General features: G+C 43.1%; 1 protein-coding gene across 1 annotated transcript in view; it reads right to left on the bottom strand.

Annotated features, from left to right (window-relative positions):
• Positions 1-11,857: 11,857 nt before the first annotated feature.
• EBF2 (EBF transcription factor 2) overlaps positions 11,858-25,153 on the bottom strand; it is a 190,620-nt gene continuing 177,324 nt past the window's right edge. Inside the window, exons 15-16 of the mRNA XM_037038665.1 lie at positions 19,288-19,455; positions 11,858-14,116 (exon numbers count right to left, since the gene is read on the bottom strand). Of these exons, the coding sequence (XP_036894560.1) occupies positions 14,085-14,116; positions 19,288-19,455 (200 nt within the window). The 3' untranslated portion in view covers positions 11,858-14,084. The remainder of the gene's footprint in view (positions 14,117-19,287; positions 19,456-25,153) is intronic.

Genomic DNA, 25,153 nt, shown 5'->3' with positions numbered 1-25,153 from the left:
CAAGATCATCGCAAAAAAAAGGTTTTGGTTACATGCATGCTGATAAATGTTACTAGCCTTATTGTGATGATCAGTTTTGTAATATACGATACAAATAGCAAAATCATTACACTGTACACCTGAAACTAATGTAATTGTAAATATGAATGTAATCTGTCAATTATACCTCTATTAAAAAAAGACTACATACATAACCTGTTCCTTTTTCTTTTGATCTCTTCTACTCTCTGACATTCTTACTTAGCAAAAAAATAAAAAGCAAAACAGCAACAAGAAAGTCAAACAACCAAAAAGGAAAGAGAGGAATAACTAGAATAGAAACTATATGTCATGCAAATTCGCATCAGCTCACAAACTGGGGCTATGGCCAACATGATTCAACACAGAAGAACAATCCAGCCTGATACCTGAGGAGGGCTCTGGCCCACCACATTCTCTACCATCGGTATGCCGACCCACTAAACCTGAGGAAGAGCCAGTTTGGGAGAGGCTGGTTACACAGGAAGAGATTTCTTTTTGGTTTCCCCGAAAAGCCAGCTCTTCCCTGTCTCTAAAGAGCTGCTTGGATTTCTGTTCTCACATCTCGCACACTTAGTGAACTTGGGGAAGTGATAGATTTGGGGGGCCTCGGCCCACAACTACATAAGGACTGTGGAGACAAAAAACAGTTGCTTTAATTTCTCAAAGTTAGAAGATGGAAGCGTAGGTAGACACACTGTGCCTTCTCACACAACCAAAATAAGGACAATGATTTAAAAACAAAATTACCAGAACTGACAAAAAGTTGAACTGTATGGAAGTCTGACAACCAAGGAGTTAAAATAGACACATTCATCCAGACCGGTAGGCAGAGCGGAGTCGGGTGGGGAGGGGTCATGATACAAAAAGTAGTGGCACCTGGCACACAAGGCAGCAGCTGACAAACTCCAGGTGTGCAAGATGGCAGCTGGCAGACCCTGGGTGAGCAGGTGGTGGCTGGAAGACCCTAGGCATGGGGTGGCAATGGGCAGACCCAGCGAGGCGAGAAGTGGGAAGCGGGGCACGACATGAAAGGCCACTGGCTGACCAGGCAGGCAGTCCTACATTCGCTCACAGATAAACCAGGTGAAACTGGGGAGCAAGATAGACCAAACAACGTAGGGTCCCAGTGCAGGGAAATAAAGCTTCAAAACACCGATTGAAAACACCTGTGAGGGTTGAGGTGCTGGGAGAGACTCCCAGCCTCACAGGAGAGTTTGTTGGAGTGACCCACAGGCTCCTAGAACATACACAAGCCAACCAACCTGGGAATCAGCACCAGAAGGGCCCAGTTTGCTTGGGGGAAGGGCCTGAAATCTGACAGAGAGTGTAGCAAGTGCCATTGTTCTCTCTCTGACCCCACCCCTACATGCAGCATCACAACCCAGCCACTGGGTTAACCCACCCTGGTGAACACCTAGGGCTCTGCCCCTCATACGTAATTGGCGTGACAAGACAAAAAGTGGCCGAAAGGGAAGAACACATCAAAGCTCCACAACAAATACAACTGAGTAACAAAGAAATAGCCAACCTATCAGATGCATAGTTCAAAGCACTGGTTGGTGATCAGGATGCTCACAGAATTGGTTGAATTTGGTTGCAAATTAGATGAAAAGATGAAGGCTACACTAAGTGAAATGAAGGAAAATGCACAGAGAAACAATAGTGATGGAAAGGAAACTGGGACTCAAATAAATGGAGTGAATCAGAAGGAAGAAAGAAAGAACCAAACAGAAAAGAATGAAGAAACAAGAATACTAAAAATGAGGAGAGGCTTAGGGACCTCCAGGACATCTTTAAACCTCCGAATTATAGGGGTACCAGAGGGGGAAGAGGAACAGCAACAAGTGGAAAACTTATTTGAACAAATAATAAAGGAGAACTTCCCCAAGCTGGCAAAGGAAATAGACTTCCAGGAAATCCAGGAAGCTCAGAGAGTCCCAAAGAAGTTGCACCCAAGAAGGAACACACCAAGGCACATCATCATTACATTACCCAAGATTAAAATAAAGGAGAGAATCCTGGAAGCAGCAAGAGATAAGGGAACAGTCACCTACAAAGGAGTTCCCATCAGACTATCAGCTGATTCCTCAAAAGAGACCTTACAGGCAAGAAGGGGCTGGAAAGAAGTTCCAAGTCATGAAAGGCAAGGACCTACATCCAAGGTTGCTCTATCCAGCAAAGCTTTCATTTAGAATGGGAGGACAGGTAAAGTACTTCTCAGATAAGGTCAAGTTCAAGGAGTTCATCATCACCAAGCCCCTACTATAGAAAATGTTAAAGGGACTTATCTAAGAAAAAGAAGATAAAAAACATGTATAGTAAAATGACAGCAAACTCACAATTATTAACAACCACACCTAAAACAAAAACAAAAACAAACAAAGCAAACAACTAGAACAGGAACAGAACCACAGAAATGGGGAATCACATGGAGGGTTAGCAACAGGGGAGTGGGAGGAGAAGAAGGGGAGAGAAGGTACAGAAAATAAGTAGCATAGACAGTGGGGAGAAAATAGAGGGAGGGCAAGAATAGTGTGGGAAATGAAGAAGCTAAAGTACTCATGACACATGGACATGAACTAAAGGGGAGAATGTGGGTGGGAGGGGGTGTGCAGGGTGGAGGGGAATGAAGGAGGGAAATGGGACAAATGTAATGGCACTATCAATAAAATATATTTAAAAATATTTTAAAAATAAAGAAAAATAGAGAGGCAGGCAGCACCAACTGCTGTCTTTTAAAAAAAAATGCTAAGAAAAAAAGAAATTCTCAAAGTTAAGAAAGTGAAGCCCCCAGTGCGTCACTTAGCAGGTGTTCTCTTTGGCTCACGCCCTAGAAATCTGCATGCCCTGGACTTTCCAGGAAAAGCCCAGTCACAGATACATTTGTACTTGTCAAGGCACAGATTCTGATTTTTGGTTACAGCTGAGCTTGTACAATGTGAGGTCATTTTAGTAACTGATTCTTTTTGGATGGCATCAAAGATGGCTGTGAGTTCCACCAAACTGTAGTCTAAATGAGTCATATTATTGAGATGATACGGTGCCGTTTCCAGGTGGTTCTACTAATGATTAGAAACACATTTCTATATTTCTTAGAATCAAGGAGAGGAAAATATCACCAGGAAAATGTTACATGTGGGGACAATTATTCAATAGGTTGTTGGCTGGAATATGTGGATATGAACATAATTCAGAGGCAAAAATGAAATTCTGGAATAATACGTGGAGATTTCCTTTATTGCAGCTGAATCACAGACACAGGAATCCACGCAGCCAGGCCGGCTGTTCATGGAGTGATGGCCCGATCTGCAGGTTCCCAGGCCTTCTCCTTCCTTTCTCACCGCCATACTCCAGTCCTTCTCAAATTTGAGTAATACATTTTGAAAAAAAAAAACTTTAAAAGGCTACAGTGGTTCTTAAATTATTTATATTATACTTGTATTAAAAGTTGTACAGAACTAAAATGTAAGATTAAGCTTTAAGTTTTATATATGCATATTTTAAATAAAAGTGATTCATGAAGTAAAAACAATCAAAATCACAAAATCAATAAACTGAATGCTAACACTAATTTACTGTGATGGGTGATACAGTTTTGCTGAAACAACATGGGACAGTGCCATTTTTAAAAAAGTGTAATTCTGTTTTTAATGCTGTTAATATGAAACATTAATCACAACTATCTTGTTTGGTTTTTAAATTTTTAAATTAAATTTATTGTGGCAACATTGGTTACCACATCACAACATAAATTTCAGGTATTTCTTTGTACTGTGACAACTATAGCCTGCTGTGTGCTCTGTACCCGAAGTCTAGTCTCTGTCCACGTGACCAGAGCAGACCAGAACCAAATATCAGGGATCAGCGTGAGAGACACACACCTCCCAGCTCCTTCCACAGGGCGGCACGCTTCTCCCCCAGGGATGTACGAGCCCCAGCTTGAAGAATACTGCATTTATCCACACAGAATTGATTTTCTTTCCCTGTTCCTGTATTCCAAGATCTGCTAGGACAAGGAGACCATGTGAAACCAAAAGAGGTCAGATAGCCTCTTGTTGGTGAACACTGTCACCAAAGGGGCCTTTGGGTGACCTGTAGAAAAATATAAACACCTTTTGCCCTCCTCTCACTGGTTTCTCAGTGCCCTGTCTGTTCGAGGATTATCATTAATATGGCATTTCCAGAAACACCTGCCTGCCTCGCACAGCAGGCTCCAGCGCATAGCAGACGCGCGCCTTTTCCAGAATCGTACGTTGATCTTTGAATGACTGGAACACATCCATGGAGACTTCCAGACGTTGTAAGTAGATCCACTTGAAGGAGCAGCCAGCTCATGTATTGTGATGTAGATGGTGCTGTTCCACACCCGACACTTCCATCTTCGCTGTGTTTCACGAACAGGGACTAATTAATGACCCCCCTCTCAGTGCTGCAGGGGGGGAGTGGGGTGGCTTTCCAGATAAACACATTAATTTCTCCAAGGCTAAGGAGGAAGAAACAAAAATGTAGAGCCGAACGATTACTGGGTCTGCCACTTTTGCAGCCATGATGTCATATTTAAGCTTCACAACAATCTTTTTCCAGGAAAAGCATAAAGGTCTATTACTTTTTTTTTTTAGAGAGGAAGGTTGCAGCTCCTAAAGATAATTTTCTGATAGTTATACAGGTACAGTAAAGGATGGAGGTGGGATTTGAACTCAGGTCTTTTAATTTCCGGTGCTCACACTCTCTGCTACTCCACAGTGCATAGAACGAAAGTTTAGCATTTTCACTGTATTAGTCATCATCATTACTGTTGCTAATAATAATGCATTATTAATATTTAATGGCTGTATTATAATATGTTTGATAATATAATACATGTATGCAATCACAATCTTTGAGGCACAGAGTTTTATGCAACTCTTCTTTTCTTGCTCAGAAATGGTTGGTCAATCATTGGCTTTGATATTAGAAGTCATTCTGGTCTCATTCCTGTCTTAAAAGCAATTTTTCCCGGGTTCAAACTCTCGGACTTGTGAAAATCTGGAGTTGAAAACAATGCTTACTTTGTCCTCAAAAGTGATATTCGTGACACACCAGATGTTCTGGTTGATGATAAAAAAATTCTTACTAACTTTTAAAGGAAGAAAACACAAACTGGTGATTAGACATGTCCTTTTTTCCTTTCTTATTGTTCCTTACAAGGAGCTGGGGCTGCGGACTCTCTTGGGTGTGCCAGACAGCTGTTCCCCGGCCACGGGCCCCGCTGTTCTCCCCTAAGTTTTACCGCTGGTCCCAAGGGTAGCCGCGGCCCTGTATGGTTCCCATCGCTGCTCACTCTTTCATCCCCAAACGAACCGGAGGGAGCCCTGCCGGAGCTGCTTCCCTTCCTGGCACGTGTCTGAGAAGCAACAGGACCGTGTGAGAGGACCCTGTACACTGACCATGAGGAAAGCCCCTGTGCTATAATTCTGGTCTTTCAAAGATGATGAGCCAGGGAATTCTGAGTCTCAGTGCTTATTTTATTCTTCTTCCGGCCAGTGGGAGAGCCAGGAGGCAAACCGGAGTCTGTGGGACGCGAAAGCCCGTGCTGGAGCTGTTACTGCAGTTGAATTTCCTGAGCCTCTGTCACGTATAAGCACTGGACATACCCATTCAATTGTTGGTTGTGTATGGAGTGCTTGCACCGTGCCTAGCACTATTCTGGGTACTGAAAATCGAGCAAGGAAGTAAACAGACCCAAACCAAAAATTCAATACTCATAGAGCTGACATTCTTAAAATGTACATATGTTTTCATGTAATCATAACAATGATATATGTATACACATAAGTATGTGTATATTCCTATGTACATCCTTAATTAGAGAATCTTGAATAAGTACAAAACAAGGACAACCACAACTATATATATGTATATATGTATATATGTATATATGTATATATGATATACATGTGTATATGTGCATATACCTACATATATATGTATAGTTATACTTGTTTGGCATTTAAGAAGATTAGACCTAATGCAGTAATTTATTAAATATTACATAACTAAGGATAATAGAACTCGAGTTGAATTTACATATCTGAATCCTAGCCATTTCCATTTTATCCTACTGTTTCCTCTGGGTGTAACTATGGAAAGTAGCGTTTTACTGTTCAACGTGAAATTGGCTTGAGGAGAATAACCAAAAACACTGATGGTATGACAATTAATAGGACATGTTTCCAAGGATGAGGCCATGAATCCCTTTTGGGGTATTATTTATTATAACAAATTCCAGTTGGACAATCACTTTTAGTCGTTTGGGGAATTACCTGTATCTTATTGTTTCTGTTTGGCAGGAGCCAACAGAGAAAGTGAAGGATGCGGCCCTTGGGCTGGGCCAAGAGCTGGTGATCGAGGGCGACCTGCTGGTCAAATGCAGATGGGTGGTGAATGAAGGAGGCTGTGGCATCGCACAGCAGTCTCTTCTTGACTTACCATGGCACTCAGCAGAGAATACAAAGACATAAGATTAAAATGTTGTCCTAACAACTTTTTCATGAATTTCCACCTGGAATCACTCTGAAGAAAATAGGGAAATGAAAAAGGGAAGCATGAATTTCATACTTGAGGAAACTAGGAAAATTGGTCAGCCCAAATCACAGTTTATAAGGAGAGGATGGCAATGGCGGGGAAAGCCAAGCAGGAATGTGTAGATCAAGAAAGGATGCTTCTGCTGCTCATATCACACAAAGCTGGTGCAATCAAATGTGACTCTCCAAAGGGTCAAAACCAAGTCTCTTGCTGAAACCATTGGAACGAACATACAGTGTGATTGTAGGCACGTCTCTGAACCCCATTTGGCATGGACATGAAACACAGTAGGCAAGACTGATGAGAGAATGAGCCAGACAAACCCTATGCGTAAGAACCAGTCATTTGGTAAGAAAGAGTAGTGTGCATTGTGAGCAGTTGCACCAATGCTGATTTAGTGTGCCCAAGAAGTCAAAGCTAAAAGACTTTCTCTCTCTCTCTCTCTCTCGTATACACACATACACATGCACACATCTGAAATAAGAACTCCTGCTAGCCTTGTATATGGTCCTAAACTTCCCCTCTCAAACATCTAGCTAATAGGAAAATCTCACTCCAATCAAAGATGGGTATCAAAAAGTTATGGAAATATAATTTGTATCCTTGTACCACGAGGGAAGAAAAAAGAATATCAAAACAAATTATAGGCAAAGACGACTAGAAAAAATAAGTTTTCATGGAGTTGATGGTAATTCTAATCAAGATCATAATAACAATATAATAAAATAATTTCTCTATAAAACAATAACTCATAGCAGAAGTGCAATAGCTCAATGAAAATAGACAACACAATAGGAAGTGAAGAGATGTAACACAGCACAGCTTATGAAAGTGAAAGTAAAATTAATCCAGCCCTGGCAAGTGTGTCTCAGTTGGTTGGAGTGCTGTCCCATGGACCAAAAGTTGTGAGTCTGATTCTAAGTCAGGGCACATGCCCTGGTTGTGGATTCAATCCCTGGTCAAGTGTGTATGAAAAGGCAACCAAATAATGTTTTCCTCTCACATCGATATTCCTTTCTACGCCCCACACTCTCTAAAAGCAATGAAAAAAATGCCCTTGAGTGAGGTTAAAAAATCTAAAAGAAAATAATAAAACATCTATGAAATGAAGGTCACATTAGAAAGAACGCAGAGGACAGGAGTGAGAAAGCAAGCATACAAGTACACTCAGCATCAAGAGTGGCTGGAGAAAATGTGACAGACGTGGATGATGGATGCTAGAGATCCAGCGTATGATGAACTGTCATCCCTAGCAACAAGAACCAAGATGAAGAAATAGAGAATGTATTTTAATGTTGTAATTAAAGAAAAGCTCCAGAAATAAAAGAAGGCTGGAATTTGTTCATTGAGAGGGAACACTGCATCCCAGGGAAAAAAATTACAAAGAGCCATCCACAGGAAGCCAAGTTTCAAATACAGAGAAAGATTCTTAAGCTGATAGACAGAAGTATCAAGGGTGACCAACTGGCAGTTTATGTCTGTTTTCCAGACATAATTATTTATTGTGCCCCCTTTTATTATCAAAAGTGTGATAACTCAAAAAACAAATTACAAGAATTTCTTGTTTACATATGAGGAATGACAGAGGGGAAGGAAAGAGGCATGACATCATATACCACCACCACAACCTGTAGCAGTAGAAACTAGCTACAAAAAAAACCCACCTAAATCTTTCCATGAAGTCCTCAAGGAAGGATAGTGTAACCCCAGAAATTTTATACCCAGCCAAACAGCCATTCAAATAAAATAGAGCAATCTTTTTTGATACACATGAACCAAAGACTATAATTTTCTGAGTCTTTCTTGAATAAACTGCTGGGAACAGTCTTCAGCTAACCAAGAGAAACAGAGGAAGAAGAGTAGCATTTGTGCCTCAGTTTAAAATCATTATATCCTTCCATTGGCTGCAATATGGTCCCATCTTTGTTCCCTACTTTAAAGTTATCACAAAATGCAATTGTCCAACTTGCAAATCAGGAGTTACCTTAGTCACTTACCTCCCTCATTCAGTCAATAGGTCCTGTCAAACTGCGAAGCTTTTTTCCAAATCTTTCCTCTACTTTTTGTCTGTAATGTCAATACTTAAAAATTTTTTAACCTCATCCAAGGACATTTTTTCACTGCTTTATAGAGTAAGAGGAAGGGAGAAAGCAAGAGAAACATTGATGTGAGACAGATACATCAATTGGCTGCCTTCTTGTATGTGCCCCATTCAGGTATCTAATCCTCAACCCGGGTGTGTGCTCTGACCAGGAACAAAACCTGCAACATTTCAGTCGATGAAACAACACTCCAACCATTTGAGCCACACTGGCCAGACCTCTGCTGCCAATCCTTATTTCAGGTGCGAGTCACTCTTGCCTGGAGAATTGCAATGGTCTCCTCCTAACAGCAAGAGTAATTTTAAAATGTTTATCAACTGCCATGGCACAAGCACTGGCCAATTAGAAAGGGTCCCAGTCATAGACACAGCATACTGGTGTTTATTCTCGGTCTTTTATCCCTTGCCTAATTGGTCTCCTTGCCTCCAATATCCATTTGCTTCATTCCATTAACCACACTGTAGCTACTGTGATTTTTGTGCAGCATAAAGGTGATTGGGTTTCTCCTTAAGTTCCTTTAGTATTCCCCATTACCTATAGCATAGTTCTGTAGGCGAAAGCAATACTCTGGCATGGTGGGTGGACAAGGTCCTTGAGGATCCAGTACTCACCTAATTCTTAAAGTTTCACATCTCATCACTCTTTTGCATTCAGTACCCTGCAATCACTCTGAACTTCTTCCACTTTGGTAAACGCACCATAAGCATTTTGAGATTGAAGTGTGTGGCCAACAAGTCAAGTGTCATCCCTGGAATAGGAATGGAATGGGAATTGCCTCAAAAGGTCCCAATTCTGGCTCTAGAATTACATCTGAGCATCATGAAAATCCACATGAGATCAATTCCAAGCCCAAGATGCAAAGCAACCTACCTCACAGGCTGCCAGCCAGGGGTCTCTTCCTCCTCACTCCCTTCCCATTTTGAGTTTTTGGTTTATTAAACAACAAACCACTTTACACTACAGACACACTTCAACATTTTTGACTAATTGACTAACAAGGTAGTCCCTAGGAGTAGATCCTCAAAGGGTTGCCATTTCCTGTCATTTCTGAGAGATCGGCTACCTCTCCATCATGACAAGGCAGAGCTCCCCTTAGGTGTCCGAATTTAGTCAGCTCAGTCACTCATTCAACAAGTGTTTGTTGAGCACCTCAGTGCTCCACATACAGTACTGAGACTGAAAAGGTCCCTGTTCTTATGAAATGTCAGTGTAAGGGGACAACAAAAATACAAATTATGACAAGGACACAAAAAGAGCTTGGGTAAAGAGAGTAGGTGGGAAACCTTCATGGTTGTTGGTCAGCAAAGGCCTCCCTGAGTAGACGGTATCTCAGCTGAGGCCTGAAGGATGTGGAGGCACCATCCATGCAAAGACCCAGGGGAAATGCATCGAGGTAGACAGTGGTCCTCATAGACAGAGGCAAAGCCACTATGGCGTTCTCACATGAGTGCCTAGGAACAGCATCTCACCCACTTACGCAAGGAACACAATCTATGTGGTTTGAAGATACCTGTATCTTTGTAGAGAGAAATAAGATAATCCAATTATAAGTACACTTGTAAATAGCCTGGTTGAAATTCATGTTTACTAACATTCTCCTAAATGTGCTGTGTGAATTTCCCTTTGCACATCATTGTTCGTGACAGTCTTCCCATTTGCAGTGCACACTACCAACATTTACTCTAAAATTCCTACTATCCTTTGAAGGCCTGGCCCAGCCCTGCCTTCCCCATGGAAGCTTCTCTGACCCCTCCAAACCTCTGGGATCACAGTCATCTCTGAGCTCCTACAGCCCTTCTACCTTTTTTTTATCCTTACCCCAGGATATTTTTTTTCATTGCTTTAGAGAGGGAGAGAAAGAAACATTAGTGCAAAAGAGAAGCATCAATTGGTTGCTTCCTGTATGCACCCGGACTGGGAATCCTATGCACTCCAGCCAAGAATCAAACCTGCAACCCAGGTATGTGCCCTGACTGGGAATCAAACCCTCAACCTTTTGGTTGTGGGCAATGTTCCATCCAGCTGAACCTCATTTGCCAGGGCAGCCCTTGTACATTTTTGTGCAAGTTATTTTCTACGGATTATTTCCTTCCGGGAACACGTGTCTTGCTCTCTTCCTATGATTTAAGAATAGACGTCACGCTTTGTGGCCAGCTTCCAATCCTTCACCCAGTGTCTGACGGATCAGTTATAACATTTGTTCCACAAACCCTTTCAAATATAAGTAGACCACCCACCTACCTTAATAATTCCATACAACGAAAGCACAACATAGAAAGTGGGATCATTTTAGTTTTTATGAAGCAGTTTGACTGATGGATATATAGATAAATACATAAGGAAAATGACCCAAAGGCATACATATTCTCTCCTCTATGTGAGCACCTCAGAACACCTGTCATGTAAGCAACAGCTGTAGCAGGATTTTCTCAGCCAGAGCTCAGGGGCTAGCAGTGGTAAGAAAACCTCCAAACTTAAGGAAACTAATCCCAAAGTAAGTTTTTCCCGCTTAAAAAAAAAGCAAACATCCAAACATTTTTACAGTACAAAAATTTTATTTTTTGTTAGGATAATTTAAAGTTTAAAACTGAAGTAGGCATATTCATTTTACAAACAAGATATTCTTTCATAAGTAAGACCATTAAAAACAGTAAACAAAAAAGCTGTCTTTACAAAAAGCTCTGTGCATAGCAACTTTATACTGTATATAACTGACAAAGCAAACAAGAAAAATGAAACTATACACTTTGAAAATGAGATCTTACTGTACAAAAGGTAGAGAAGTTAATGGTTTTTAAACCATGCATATTGAAATGTGCAAAGAAAAACTGGGAAAAAATACGATGCTATATCAAAAAAATGAGATAATGAAGTAAATTGTCCCTTTAAATGAAAAATCTTACACAGTTTCTCTTACAAAGATAGGGTAGAATTTGAAGTTACCTATGGAAATACTTGTCTTCCAAGTGGCACAAAAATAACTGGGACCAGAATGATTCAACAGCAATGACTAAACAGGACAGAGTAGCTTTGTTTTAAATTTATTAGTACACTAAAAATAATCCTTACACACATTTGTACAATTAAATAGATCTGCTGCTGCCAAGGTTCTAGCTGAATGGTCAAGGATGTCTGGTATTTAGGTACACACATGTTTTTCGGTGTAAAGCTACCAACAAGTTCTACAATCATTTTGAAGACAGTACTGCACTCATCTTCATGCAAGAGCAAAATTCACAGATTCTAAAAGCAATGCTACTTAAAAAAAATTCCTTATGTTGAATTGGCTCAAATCCAGGTCTAGACATGCTTGACTCTGTTCTGCCTTCACTTTTGGACGGAAATGTGTGTGTCCACACACTCTTCCCCCTCCCATCAGATTTTTCACCAGGGAACTTTCTCTCATGTGTTTCCCTGTATTTTTGGTGCCTTAAGCCCTAACTATGAAGGACTGTCAGCAAGAGTTATAAGCATGCCAGGTTTCCAATACCTTGGATTCTCCTGTGCATAGAAGTAATATTTGGGTCACATGGGGTAATTCCAGAATAGATTAAAGCAAATAAGACCATTGGGGTTGGGAAGTTGTGGCCACGTATCACTGGCGCAGAATTTACAAATTCATCTAAAATCAGCTCAGATGCACTGAAGGTGTTTTTCCATGAGAGCTGCATCAATTTTTAATGTTAGAACCCCAATCAAGAATCCCAAACTGGAGTCTATATATAGACTATATCGTGGTGCCAGTGAGTCAACAAGGAAATCCCCGTCCTAGAGAAAAATGACATCCTTATTGGCAACCCAAGTAAGTCTGGATACATCCCCAGGATCATACAGGCTTTTTCAAACTCAGACACTGTTAAGAGGCTCCTACAACATTTCTGCCCCTCAGAGCCACTCCCCAAACCACGGGGAGCCCGTGGCAGCCGTGGGTAACTGAGCTGCTTGGAACACAGATGTGCCCAATCTGTGACCCTGCTAAGAATCTGGGTTCCCGCCTCTTTGAACATCAGGAGAGCGGTTAGGGCTTTTAATATTCTTCTTCCATACCCCATCCCATTCTTGCCTGGAAACTGTGTCAAGTTGGATACATATTTTTTTTCAAGAGAGTTTAATGCCATGAAAAAGGAAATCTATGGAGAAGAAAGGACTTGACATCCTAAGGGTCCAAGAAACAGCCATTCTCTTCAAACCCTGTTTCTGAAGTTCCGAGGGCTTTCACCTCAGTACTGAACCAGGTGACCCAGGAGGAGGCAGCGTGTGGCTCTGTCAGGAATTCCAAAGGGGCAGCTGGCTCGGAAAAGTCACGGCGACTTTGGCTCTTCTGGAAGGCGAAACTCTTCCTTCCCTGGGGTGCAAAACCAACAATGCACAAAAACATGGGCATTCTCTGCCCGGCTCAGGGGAGAATGCTAAAAGCTAGTATAAGGGGTTTTTTTAATTCACAAAAAGTGAATACCAAAAGGGACTTGTGGACTATTTAGAAAGCAGATGGGGATGGGAATGAATTGATGGGCTTGAGTCTTTGTGTATTTGCAGGGACTTGCATCTTTGTCTGTGTTGGGTTATTCTGTAGGAATCTACATCAGGTACTTGTTCTTGCTCATGGGTCAATAAAACGATGGAAAACGAGGGGGACGCAAGGTGGGGGTAAGAGTCTAGTAAGTAACTGCAGTAATAGTCACACACCTTTCAACTTGTCACTACGTGTTTGCATCAGTTTCATTTTACATTGGAAAGAGAACTTCCTCTCTCTTCCAAAAAGGTCTTAGTTTCTACCTCTACTTACAATAAGTTACACGTTATTTATTTAAATAATTGTAAAACATTTTAAATTTTTCCCTTTTTCTTAAAGAGATTAAACTATAAGCAAACACACATACAACAACATTTTGTCATTCAATTCAGGTTTCATTTTAAGAAAGTCTTCCATGCTGGTACCCTGTTTTGTTCAATTTTTTTTCTGCATAAACTAAATTGGTATCTGAAAGGCTTCATAGAAAATAGAAACTTTCAACTTTTTTTCCTACAAAGAAAAACAAATAGTATCCAAAATATTAAGCTTGAGTTGTTTGCCAATTTTTTTCTTAAATATTTTACAAACATAGGAAGGTGGTTCTTATAATGTTCATAACAAAGAATTGCATTTCTGCTTTTAGCACTGACTACGTCAATGACATCTTTTGTCCTTGTCCCCAAGAGGGTCAGTTTGCGTAGACACCATCAGAGCTACACAAGAAAGGTGAGACCAGGTAAGACGTGGCTCCTCGTTGACCCAAGTCTGTCCATCACGTCCATCTGGGGGCACAACTCTCCCCAAAGAGCAGAGAGTGCTTTCTTCATCACTGGTCCATCAGAGTGGGTAGTTCTGTGCTCCTAGAAAGCAGCTCTTCCTCTTCTTTACATCGGGGGCACAACAAGTCCGGTCATGGCTGTGAGGAGAGTGACACAGGAATGAGACTTGGAGGCTTTCTACAACAAGGCGCTAACACAGTGAGAAGGGCAGGTGATGGCAGTGGAGGTCTGGTGCAGTCAAGGAAGGCGGTGCGTTCCCCTTGACATGGGGACCCGTCTTCTCCAGGTCTGGTTTAGCTGAAAGCCTAGAGAGGTGCCAAAGCCTACACATGGCTGCAATAGAGCCGAAGCTTGCTGAAGTTTTGCTCAGAAGACCAACAGTTATGTTTTGTCTTGTTTTATACCAATGGGTTGTGTACATGTACACATAATGGAAATGAACTTGTAAACTAACCTGCACTATGTGTGCGATATATATTTTCATTATTAGACTAAAGTAATTTCTAGATTATACAGTTCCAAATCACTTAGTTGGAACAGGAAAGAATACTCCAGGTGCCGAGTCAATACTGAGTTACTTACTAGGCATCACTTACAACAAACAGACTTTCTATGCATCCTAGGTTTCTACCCATTCTAGCTAAGATTTGATCAGCGTTTTACTTTCTAACTAGCTCATCTTCCTTTGGTGCTCACTGCTGCTGTGTGATACTCAGTCACCAATAAATGCTGATCCACTGGAATAGAAGATTTAATTTGGTTCCTAATTTGGGAGTCACTCCAATCTCCTCTCTCCAGCCCCTGTCCAGGTATAATGTCCGATGTCTTATCAAGGGGATGGGGACCATGCCAGTCAGGGGGGCATCAGGTCAAAGGCTTTCCCTTGATATGGGAAATAAAGCAGCATCAGCAGTATAAAAAAATCACCCAGAAAATGCACCCCTCTGGCCTTGGCTTTCAGGTGAGAAACCCATAGAATTTTCACATTCTTGGAAGCTGGTTGAAGAGTTTTCTTGTATCAAAACTTCAAACCGTATCTGGAATTGGATTCATTATTCGTACTGTCTATATTTCATCTTGGGCTTATCGATTAAAGAAGCATTTTGCTGTATGGTGCTTACTAAGCTTATAAACAAATGGCCCAAATTCTTCCTGCTTCCCCCAACATACCTCTCTCCTCTGTTTCTTCTCTCTCCTCCTCCCCATCTCTCTCCGCTTCTTCTTCCCTCTCCCTCCACCCCTTCTCTCATGCCAGCTAGTCTTCTTGGGCAAAATTGTCAGCCATACATTTCCCTGCCCATGCAGCTTTTATTGAATGTTTGTGAGATCCGGATTAAGGTCTTACACAGCTAGCAAAGCCTTAATTATTTTTGCCTGTATTACTATATACTGAATCGATGTAGCTTTTCAATAAACGCAGTTCAATTCTGGACACTCCCTGATGATTTGGAGATGTAGCAACCCCGGTAATTATCCTGGAGTGTAGGAGGTTGTCTTATTTTATTCTATTTTATTTTTCCTGGAGGGAGCTGGAAAATGAATCAGGCGCGTGGTGAATAATATTATCTCGACACTCTATACCCATCAACTGTAAACGCCTGAGAGATAAGGTGGCGAGTGGGACAATGACGCTGCAAGTATACCTCTCTGGCAGGGGGCTCCGGCTGTCAGTGTCAACTTTAACGTGTCTATTGTACTTCAAACTCATCAGCCCCTTCCTTTTTCTGGGTCCTCAGAGGTCACCTACAGAGCCTATGAAAAGGGCAGAGCCACTCCAAGAACCAGATCCACTGCACGTCAGAGGAACAACACACTTTACATCTGTTTCCTTTCCCTCTTCTCACATTGGGCATTGTGTGGTGGGGTTTCTGCTACAAGGTGGGCCTGACTTTTTGCTGGTAGAAACCAGGGCCAGCAGACAGAAAGCAAAAGCTAACCGGAGGAAAAGTAAGCATTTGTCATGGGAGGGAAGGAAAAGGCTTAACTGCGCTTGGCCCGTTTTGTTTTGACCTTTGGCATTTTATGGCAAAGCAATAATCCCCCTTTGGTCCAGGTGGGAAGTAGATATGGGTGAAAGGTGAGAGAGGAATTGCACTATTCTTGTCCCCAGAGAGACAGGAGACTCTCACAGCATAGGCTCTGGAGTCAAAATGTCTGAGGTCAAGTCATCAGTCACTTGCTGTGAGGCCTTGGGAAAGCTGCTTAACTAAAAATGGTGGTAACAGCATGACCTTCCCCTTTGGGTCACATGGGAGACTTGAACAAGGTAATTTGTGCGCAGTGCTTGGTTCGGCACGTGCTGCTCGGAAACAGTGAGCAAGTGTTAGAGGGTATTGACTGCACAGATCCTCTGCAGAGGAACAGGTACAGCCTCCTCAACCCACCAGTCAGAGAAGAACCTTCCCACCAGCCCGTGATCACCAACCTCCCCCTCCCCTGGGCCCTGTTTTCACTCTTGCACCGTCTGTCTCTAAAGAGGAGGTGTGCACCTGCCACTCCAGGCTCCTTTGCTCAGGGACTGTAGGTTGTGCAGTCAAACATCAGTGTGGGGTTTCCCTGTCTGCAGCAAAGGACGCCTTGCAATGCTGGGCCTTGAGTTTCTACTCACTGGGTCCGAAATGAGGAAGAGTGGGAGTCAAGGTCTCTGACAGGCGTCCTTCATCAATCCCAGCCTCCTCTCTGCTGGTCTGCATGTAATGTCCCTCACTATTCCTGAGGTTCACACAGATTACTTCACAACAACCTTTACAGGTATCTTGCAGCTTTCCTACTTAACAGGCCAGGAAAGTGAGGCTCTCAGAGGACAGTGACGCGTGCAGGTCCGCCCAGCATGGAAGGTGGATGAGCTAGAACTCCAGCCCACCTCTCAGGAAGTCCGGTCCAGTGTTCGCTCAAGGCCTGGTGCCCTTTGAACGTCTCCTCTGCATTCTCTTTTGGTTCTCTGCCATTACTGTCTATTTTCATAGTTGTTTGTAATTTTTTAGTCGACGATCCTAACTTAATTGCTTGCTTTATCCTCCTTCTCCTCCTTCTAGGGTTCAAATCACCAGAAAAATTTGGAGAAAACTGTAGGATCCAAAATAGGCTCGGGACCTTGCGGTGATTCTACAGAAATGAAACAAGGGCCCAGGGCCTGTGCCTACATGTAAGCAGCTAAATCATAACTCCTACAGACACAATCCAGAATGTGCGGCTTGCCCGGTACAATATACAGACACTGTATTACAAAAGGGTACACTTCAAACCTATGTACTTTATTAACCAATGCCACTCCAATAAATCAACAAAAATATTGTTTTAAGAGAGACTGCACAGCCTAGCATGCTCTTAGCCTAAGCACTCTGACCTGTGGTGACCTGAAGCTCACACAGGGCCTTCTGGCTGTTTTGCTGCTGTTGTCCCAGCAGGAAAAGCTCACTGGGACCACACAGACCCTCCCAGTCTCTCTGGGCCACTCAGCCCTGACCAGGCAACAGCCAAGTGGGGCTTGGGTGTACAGCGACAGACAGGACAGGAGTTCCAGGCCATGGGCACCAGAGAAAAACTCATCCTGGCTCTGGTGAGGGACAAGAGTCAAGCAGGCCACCCAGGTAGGTCTCTCTGGACAGGACAGACTGGAAGGAAGAGCTGTGACAGCCAGGTCCATGTCCTCAGCTCAGTGCTTTGTGAGAGAAGAGGGGGACGGGGGTGGCAAGGGGAAGTCAAGTCATAATTCTTTCCTCAAAGTGAAACTGAACATATTTGCAAGGGTGGCCTGGAAGGAGGGAAGGGCTGTGTCCCTCCATCTGCCAGCACCTACGGTCCTCCTCAGCCTGTCTTGGGCCTCTCACACTGTGTTGCCCCAGTGAGGCCTGTGTGGCCACCACCTGGCATAAGGGATATGACTAAAACCAAAGAACTAGGGAAGGAGGTGGTCATGGGAAAGGAGAAGATACAGCAAAGTGTCAGTAATTGTTCCCGTGTCCTGGTCTGGAGATGAAGCCATCACAGACCAAGTCCTGGGCATGTCCCTTAACAATGGGATGGAAACCACAAGTTGGAAGGGAGACAGGCAGGTGGAGACACTTAGCTTCAGGCTGAGCCTGTTTCTCTATGAATTAGGCATCTGGATGAAAACCAAAGTACGTATGTGTGTATATTTCCTCCAAGGACACAGATGTTTCCAACTACTCACATGTCAGGTGGCACGTAGACCCAACAGCTTTATCTACTTAGAAGAAAAGGAATTTCCAGGGACTCTTCTGAGGGCTGGGTTTTCAGTTCTCATTTGACAGTTTCTCTGTAAGGTCACTAGACTTCGATCAGACACCACTGTCTCTGATAGCAGGATGGGACAGAAACCTAACGCACTTCCCGGGACTCTGCTCGAACACGACCAGCAATGAACCCTCACTGGTGTCTCCAAAGGACCAGGAACCTGCCCGCTCTCATAAAGCCACTAGGCAGATGCCATCCTGGGCATGACACAGCACCCCCAAAGGTCTGCTGACCTCAGAGGCTTAGATCCATGAGGGTTAACCAAGCCTCTGCCCTTTGCCGCTTTATCCAGCACTGCTGGTGGTGAATGTTTCCATGTCAAGTCACAAGGAACAGCCTAGAAATAATGTGGGTCGTCAGGACCCACAGCATCCAGCAGTTTCCAATTTGCTCTTTTGCCGTCAGCTGCCTCCCATTCACACAGAGATGATTAGATTCTCATGTACTCATCACATTTGGGTTACGTCATGTCATATTATATTTTAAGACACTGCTCAAAAGTGAATTTGATGGGTGATTAATTTCTGTTCTTAGACACAGTACGTCTTTTTTCCTTTCTTCCCTACCCCACCCAGATCAGGCACCTGCTATCAATTTGACTAGCACACAACCAGCCTGCCCAGAACCTGCTGATGCCCCCGGCGGAGCCTGTGCGTCTGTGCCATGGGAATGTGTATACACCGTGTGTGGCAAGCTGGCCAGGTAGGCATCCGATGTGGTGACCAGGCACCTGCTAGGGAACAGTGGCATGACCCTGTGGAAAGTAAATGTCTGGGAGGTCCAGACGCCCCTGGAGGACATGCGTGGCTCTGCCACAGTGAACCCTGTGATCCCGCAGAGCTATTCGACGTCTGCTCCCCCCCACCTTGCTCTGGGATGGAGCACCGCCCCAGCTGCACAAGCCATTCCCGTACCAAGATGGAAACACCAAATCATCTCTCCAGAAGCAAAGCGCCTAGAGTTGTAGGGTGGTGCCGTGCTGTTTGCTCTTACTCTGCTGGCCCTGGAGCACACGTGTCATGCTTACACCCCAGGGAGAACCTTTGCTCACCTCTGAATCCATTTCCATTGCCACTGGAGCAGGCGGGTGAAGGGGAGCCTTGGGGCCTGATGACAGGGGCAAAGGCACTCTTCTGTTTGACAGCAGGAAACACTGAAGAGGAGAATGGGAGGATGGAGGACGAGCTGGAAGATCCAACAGTGGGACTGGAGGACATGACTGGAAAGCAAAGGCACAACCCTCTTTTAGAAAGGGACCCATCCAGAAGGGATGCTCTTTCTTCGGGACATGTAACCTGTAAACAGCTCCTGAGAAACTACTAATTTGCTCCAGGCATTGTTCCAGAGTCCAGGGACTTAAAAACGTTCAATGGGACAATGTCCCTGCCTGTCCACTGGGAGGCATAGACAAGGAAAACAACTGAGAAGGTCATCATTTAACTGGACTAGTGTATACAAGGCTAAGCCAGTGCAGTGGGTAGATGCCCTCTTGCCCAGGAGAGTCGGGAGGACATTGGCAGGGTGGGGTATCGTGATAGGTCTCAACTCATGGGTAAAAGCTCCTCAAGAGAAGGCAAGCATCTGAAGAATCATCTCATGTCCTTCCACCCTAAATGGAATCCCTGACTGGGACCATGCACTTCCCTGGTGACTCTCAAAGCTCTGGTGTCCTGAGGGGCAGGGTTAGTGTCTCCTCAGTGAGTGCCATCTCTACTGGCTATCTCCTCACTAAAATGTGCACTTTTATTAACATTTAGGAGGTGGTTCCCCGCCCCTACTTTCTGAGCTCCTGGGAAATAAGGCTACAAGCCAGCCTCCTCTGATCTAACACAGAGAAAAAACACCAATGTTAATGTTAAAACTACTTAAAGAAAGCCAAAAGCTAAGTGTGGTAATTGCCAAGAAAAATAAAGGCAATTTACGCAATGAAGTGCCCCACCTCTTAAAGCTGGAGACTCCAAGTTACATCACACAAGAATATAATTTTATCTTCTGTGTTCAACTTGCTCAAGAAAGGGGTAAACCAAAGTTCATGAGGGTGAAATTGTTAGATATAGCATATTATTAAAGTAGAGGGTCAAGTTTCACAGGCTCATTTTAGCATCCTCTCCAGAATCCTGAACTGTCCACATCACCTGATCTGGTAAAAGATGACCGGGTCCCATTGGCAAAGCCCACAATAAAGGCTGGCAGTGCCAACTAATGTCCGCTTCATATCTTCGGTGGCCCAGCTTCTCCACAATTAAATTTCAAAAGTGAGGACAGGAGTGTGACTTATGCTTCAAAGACCAAGTCCAATGTGAAGCGAAGGTCAAATGTTTTGATGTTCTGTGTATGATTCCATCCCAGTTTCCCCCCCTCATTATAGAGATATGCTTCAGGCTGTGTTCACACAATTGCATATATAACACAACCCTAAAACATGTCTCAAATCAGATGTCTTTTACAAACACACTGCAGACCAAAGTCTTCGCTAAAAGTACTTTATCTGAAAACTGCTTATCCTCGGGCAGTTCTAATTTAAAGAGCTATGCAGAAGGAATCGTCCAACTACACCTCTGTCTTTCCTCAAGCAATATGAATGAATCAAAAGAAAAACACTGGAAAGGAAGGTGAAGTCCTGGAAGAGTCTCACGTCATATTTGAAGACGCAAATGAAGAAGACGATGAGCTAATTCACTGGCATTATATGCTAGGATGCAGGAGTCAGCACTGGAATCGAACCTCAGTGGGAGTTTCAGGCAAAACCTCCTCTTCTCACCTTGGTTTACACAACAATAAAACGTGTGTGGGAGCAGGAAGGGAGGGGACTTCTGTCTCTGTGAGGCACAGATCAGAGGCCAGAGAAAAGCAGAGACTCAGGAGGCCTGGTGCTGAGCAAAGTCCGGTCTCTGCCATGGTGTCTGACCCATCCTTGCAGGCTCCAAATGGTGCCTTGGTTTCTGCATGGGCAATAGCAGGCCCTCCCCGCAGGCACCGTGACAGAGGAGGGAATCCACAATGTGGATTCGGCGCACACCACCCCCCACACAGTTACCTGTCTATTCAACACAGGACTTGCTTTCACAAATATTTCTTTCCTCATAACAGAAACAACCTAAAGGGGGTTGATTAGATCAGATGTGACTGCCTCTCAGTGGAAGAGGGGTGACCTGAAGCTTTACTAAATGACATAAAAAAACTGCTGAGCGTTAAATAAGCCCCAAGCTATAACGTGTCCATTTAAAAGATTTTCTCTTTACAAAATGCTTGCCAAATGCCACATTATACCCAAATTAATTTCAAATTTAATACAACTACACTACAAATCTTAAAATGAGTTTAAATTTGTGAACATCAACAAATATCATTTCCATGTTTACCCGTTTAAAGAAATGACAACACTAAAGGAAACAGAATCTTCTGTTTAAAAAAGTTTAAGCAGTGAGGAGGCATTTATCTTTACATAACAAAACCTACAGCAAATCTACATCAACGAAATCAGTGTTGCACTAGCACAAATACAGATAGAGAGACAACTCCTTGGAGAAAACAGAGTCCAGAAACAGACCTGGGTGTTTCGAGAATGAAAGTTTCTCGAAGGCGACATTTTGAACTAGTGGGAAATAACTGCACAGGAACAATACACCGGCCACGTGGAGACTAAATTTAGAATGCTTCCTCGTGTTAAACACCAAAGTAAGTCTAAGGGATTAAAGGGTTATTTGTAAAAACAAAATTATAAAGGTGCTAGAAGAAAAACTAGGAAAGTTATATAATTTACATAATCCTTTCAACCCCTGAACCTAAACAGAGCCTCATGAGATAGATTTGCTAAATGACAAACACCTTCTGTAACACGCACAGAAAAGGCAAAAGACAAATTAGGGAACATATTTGTGATTGTTATCAGCCCTGACTGCTGTGGATCAACCTGTTGGGTGTTTCCCTGCACAACAAAATGTCACAGGTTCCGTCCCCAGTCAGGGCACATGCCTGGGCTGCAGGTCGGGGCACGTGTGAGAGGCAAACAATCGGTGTTCCTCTCTCATGTCGATGTTTCTCACCCTCTCTTCCTCCCTTCCTCTCTCTCAAAAAAAAAATAAACATTTTTTAAAAATCTTTGTGATAGTTACCAGATGTGTACCTGTCCTCAATAGCTAATAAGTTTTCATATTTTAATTAGAAAAAGGAAAACATCCCAATAAAAAAATGAGCAAAAAAGTGCATGAAAAGGAAAAATCACAAAAGGAAAATGACCAAACGCCCTTTACAGACCTATAAACGTTCAAATGACGAGTCATCGAATGCCAATTAGAGCCGTACTGAGATATTACTTTTCACTCACAAAACGGCCGTCTCAGTACGGCTCTAATTGGCATTTGATGACTTCTCTCACCGATGAGAAAAGGTGAACAGGCATCGAAGCAGAAGCTCCTCCTCTCCGAAGGTCTAGGGACCCCTCTGGAGGGGCCACAGCTACCGAGGGCTTTGTGTGGTAAAATGTGCATGTTTTTTAACCCAGTAAAATCATTTCTAGGAATTAATCCCAGGGAAATCACTGTAAACACGCCAAAAACCGATCCAAAGACAGAGACATGACTGAAGTGATCATCAATGTAGCTCATCTTGTTGATCAGCTACAGGAGCCCATCCAAGGGGCACCGAGCAAACACTGAAACTGATGTGGGAGAAGGAGACAGAATGACCTTGGGCGACAGGCCGAGGGAATAACGCAGATTATGCAATAACCTATACATAGGACCCACTGCATTTTTTAAAAACATACAAAGCAAAAGTCTAGAATGATGTGATTTACATCCAAACTCCGAGTCATAACGCTGCCTGATGGGATTATGAATGTTCTTAAATTTATTCCTTCTACTTGTCCAATATGGACAAGTTTTCCATATTTCCAAATTTTCTACAATGAACATGTATTATTTTTGATATAGCAGAAACCAGAAAAAGCTATTAAAATAGACAGATGGAAAAAAATCTCTATTTCTTTGGTAAAAAATAATACCATCCTTAGCAATAGGCATAAGCATTTTCTTGGATATTAATGTTTCTCTTCGATTTAAGCCCTTACCGCCTGTAAACTAGGTTTTCTGTGTACCTTTCTGTTAGAAAAAAGCAAGAGACTAATAATACATGTTAAATTCCTGGGGGAAGCTTGTTGACTGTTGTTAACTTTGCAAGGCAAACATCACTCCTAATGTCTGGCCTCCGTGCCTAAGACATGGGCTGGCACCACCAACAGATTCTTCTGGAGCCTCTCTTCGCAGCGGAGACTTGGGTCATTTCCCCACTTTTCTTCCACTCTCCCTTCCATGGGTCTTAAGACTGAATATCTTCAGTTGTGCATCAGAACAGATACGGCAATTTTCAAAATGTGTCTGTGGTTGGAAGGCTATACATCAAAAGTGAGCAGTTATCTCTACACAGAAATAAAGGATGTCTTTTTTTTCCTTTCTACATACACACGCTTTCCTTTCTAATTGTCTATAATGAACATGTTACTATTGTAATAGGATCATTTTTTCTTTCCTGAAGAAAAAGACAATAGAAATTTATCAAAATGTTAACAGGGATGTTTTTCTTGGTGAGAGTAGGCTTTCTTGTTAAAACTGTTTTCATGGGCTCTAAATTTTCTACAGTAATCATTCAGTAATCTACAGTAGAAAAATGTCTTGATATTTATTTTTGAGAATAGTAAAATACTGAGGCCCGGGGCACAGTCGAAGACTACGTGTGTGAAGCAGGAGTCTCCGAGGACAGCTTGGATTTCTGTCTTGTGGACTTTGTTCCAAAAATTTTGGATTTGCTTGGTGGTTATTCTGCATTGGAAGAGGTGGTCCCTGGGTGTTGCAGGCTTGAATAGGCCATCTTTGGGAGCGCCAGCATGCATCATTTGGGGAAAGTTAATCACACATACTCACATATGAGAATTTCCCTGGACATGGCTCTCCATGGATAGAGACCAAAGTAAAGGCCAGAACATCCAGCCCAGACATCTCTGTGAACATGGGAGTTCAGGCAGAACCATTTCACTTCTTATAAGAATTGGTTGTCCAGCCTGGGCCCAGCTGGACCTCACCAGGTACACATCCTCCTTTGCATCGAGCCATTGCATTTGCTGGCACTCAGGGGTCTGTCAACATTTCATTACAACCCCCTATTGTCAGGGGTTCAGAATTCAGCCATAAAAACGTTCACTGAGCTGGAACTTGGCACACACTGCTACCGCCAGGAAGTGAAGTTTGTATGTGAAATTGAAAAAACATCTGTTTGGCCATTTTTGAAGTGGTGTGAGAACAAAAGCAGTCAAGACGCAGAATGATACTCTGCATTAGCCAGTATCTAATGCAAGTCAATTCTTTCACTGTCACTGGCAAGTGACTGCTCCACGGCATGGCCGGGCCACATCTGACTAATTTTTTAGTTCAAAAAATAGAATGAAAGAAATCACAGAATGGTGTTGTTAGGCAAAAGCAACTGAACAGATGAAATGCTTTCCTTGGGGCTGTTTTTTTACTATTTGTTTTTTGTTTTATTTTGTTTTTGTATTTCCCAGAGAAGCTAAACTTAGCTGGTTGGAAATACAGGTCAGGTGCTATTGGCAAGCGCTCCACAGGGTATTCAGTGCGTTGGCGGTAGAGGGTTTTATTGTAACGAGTGCACTGTTTGGAATCCCACTGTCAGCGCGCAGCTCCTTCAGAGCCTCCCTCGGAAAAGGAGGGTGCGAGGATCACACAAAGCCAGCAGGAGCTAAGAGGAGGCGCTCAGCAGGGTTTCCCACCCCTGTGCACACGGAGCCTTCCTCTTCCTGTCCTGTGAATGCTGTCTCGTTTGCTTTGAAGATTGGGGTGTTACTGTGTTCCTGTGGCAGTGACACTGAGTGATCAAGATAGGGAGGTGTCACTTGCTGGAGTGGG

The sequence above is a fragment of the Sturnira hondurensis genome, unplaced genomic scaffold (assembly GCF_014824575.4).
Source record: "Sturnira hondurensis isolate 20B ecotype Veracruz unplaced genomic scaffold, ASM1482457v3 Scaffold0024805, whole genome shotgun sequence".
Taxonomy (NCBI): Eukaryota; Metazoa; Chordata; class Mammalia; order Chiroptera; family Phyllostomidae; genus Sturnira; species Sturnira hondurensis.
Note: the sequence above shows the minus strand (reverse complement) of the source record. Positions and strands in the feature narration are given on the sequence as shown.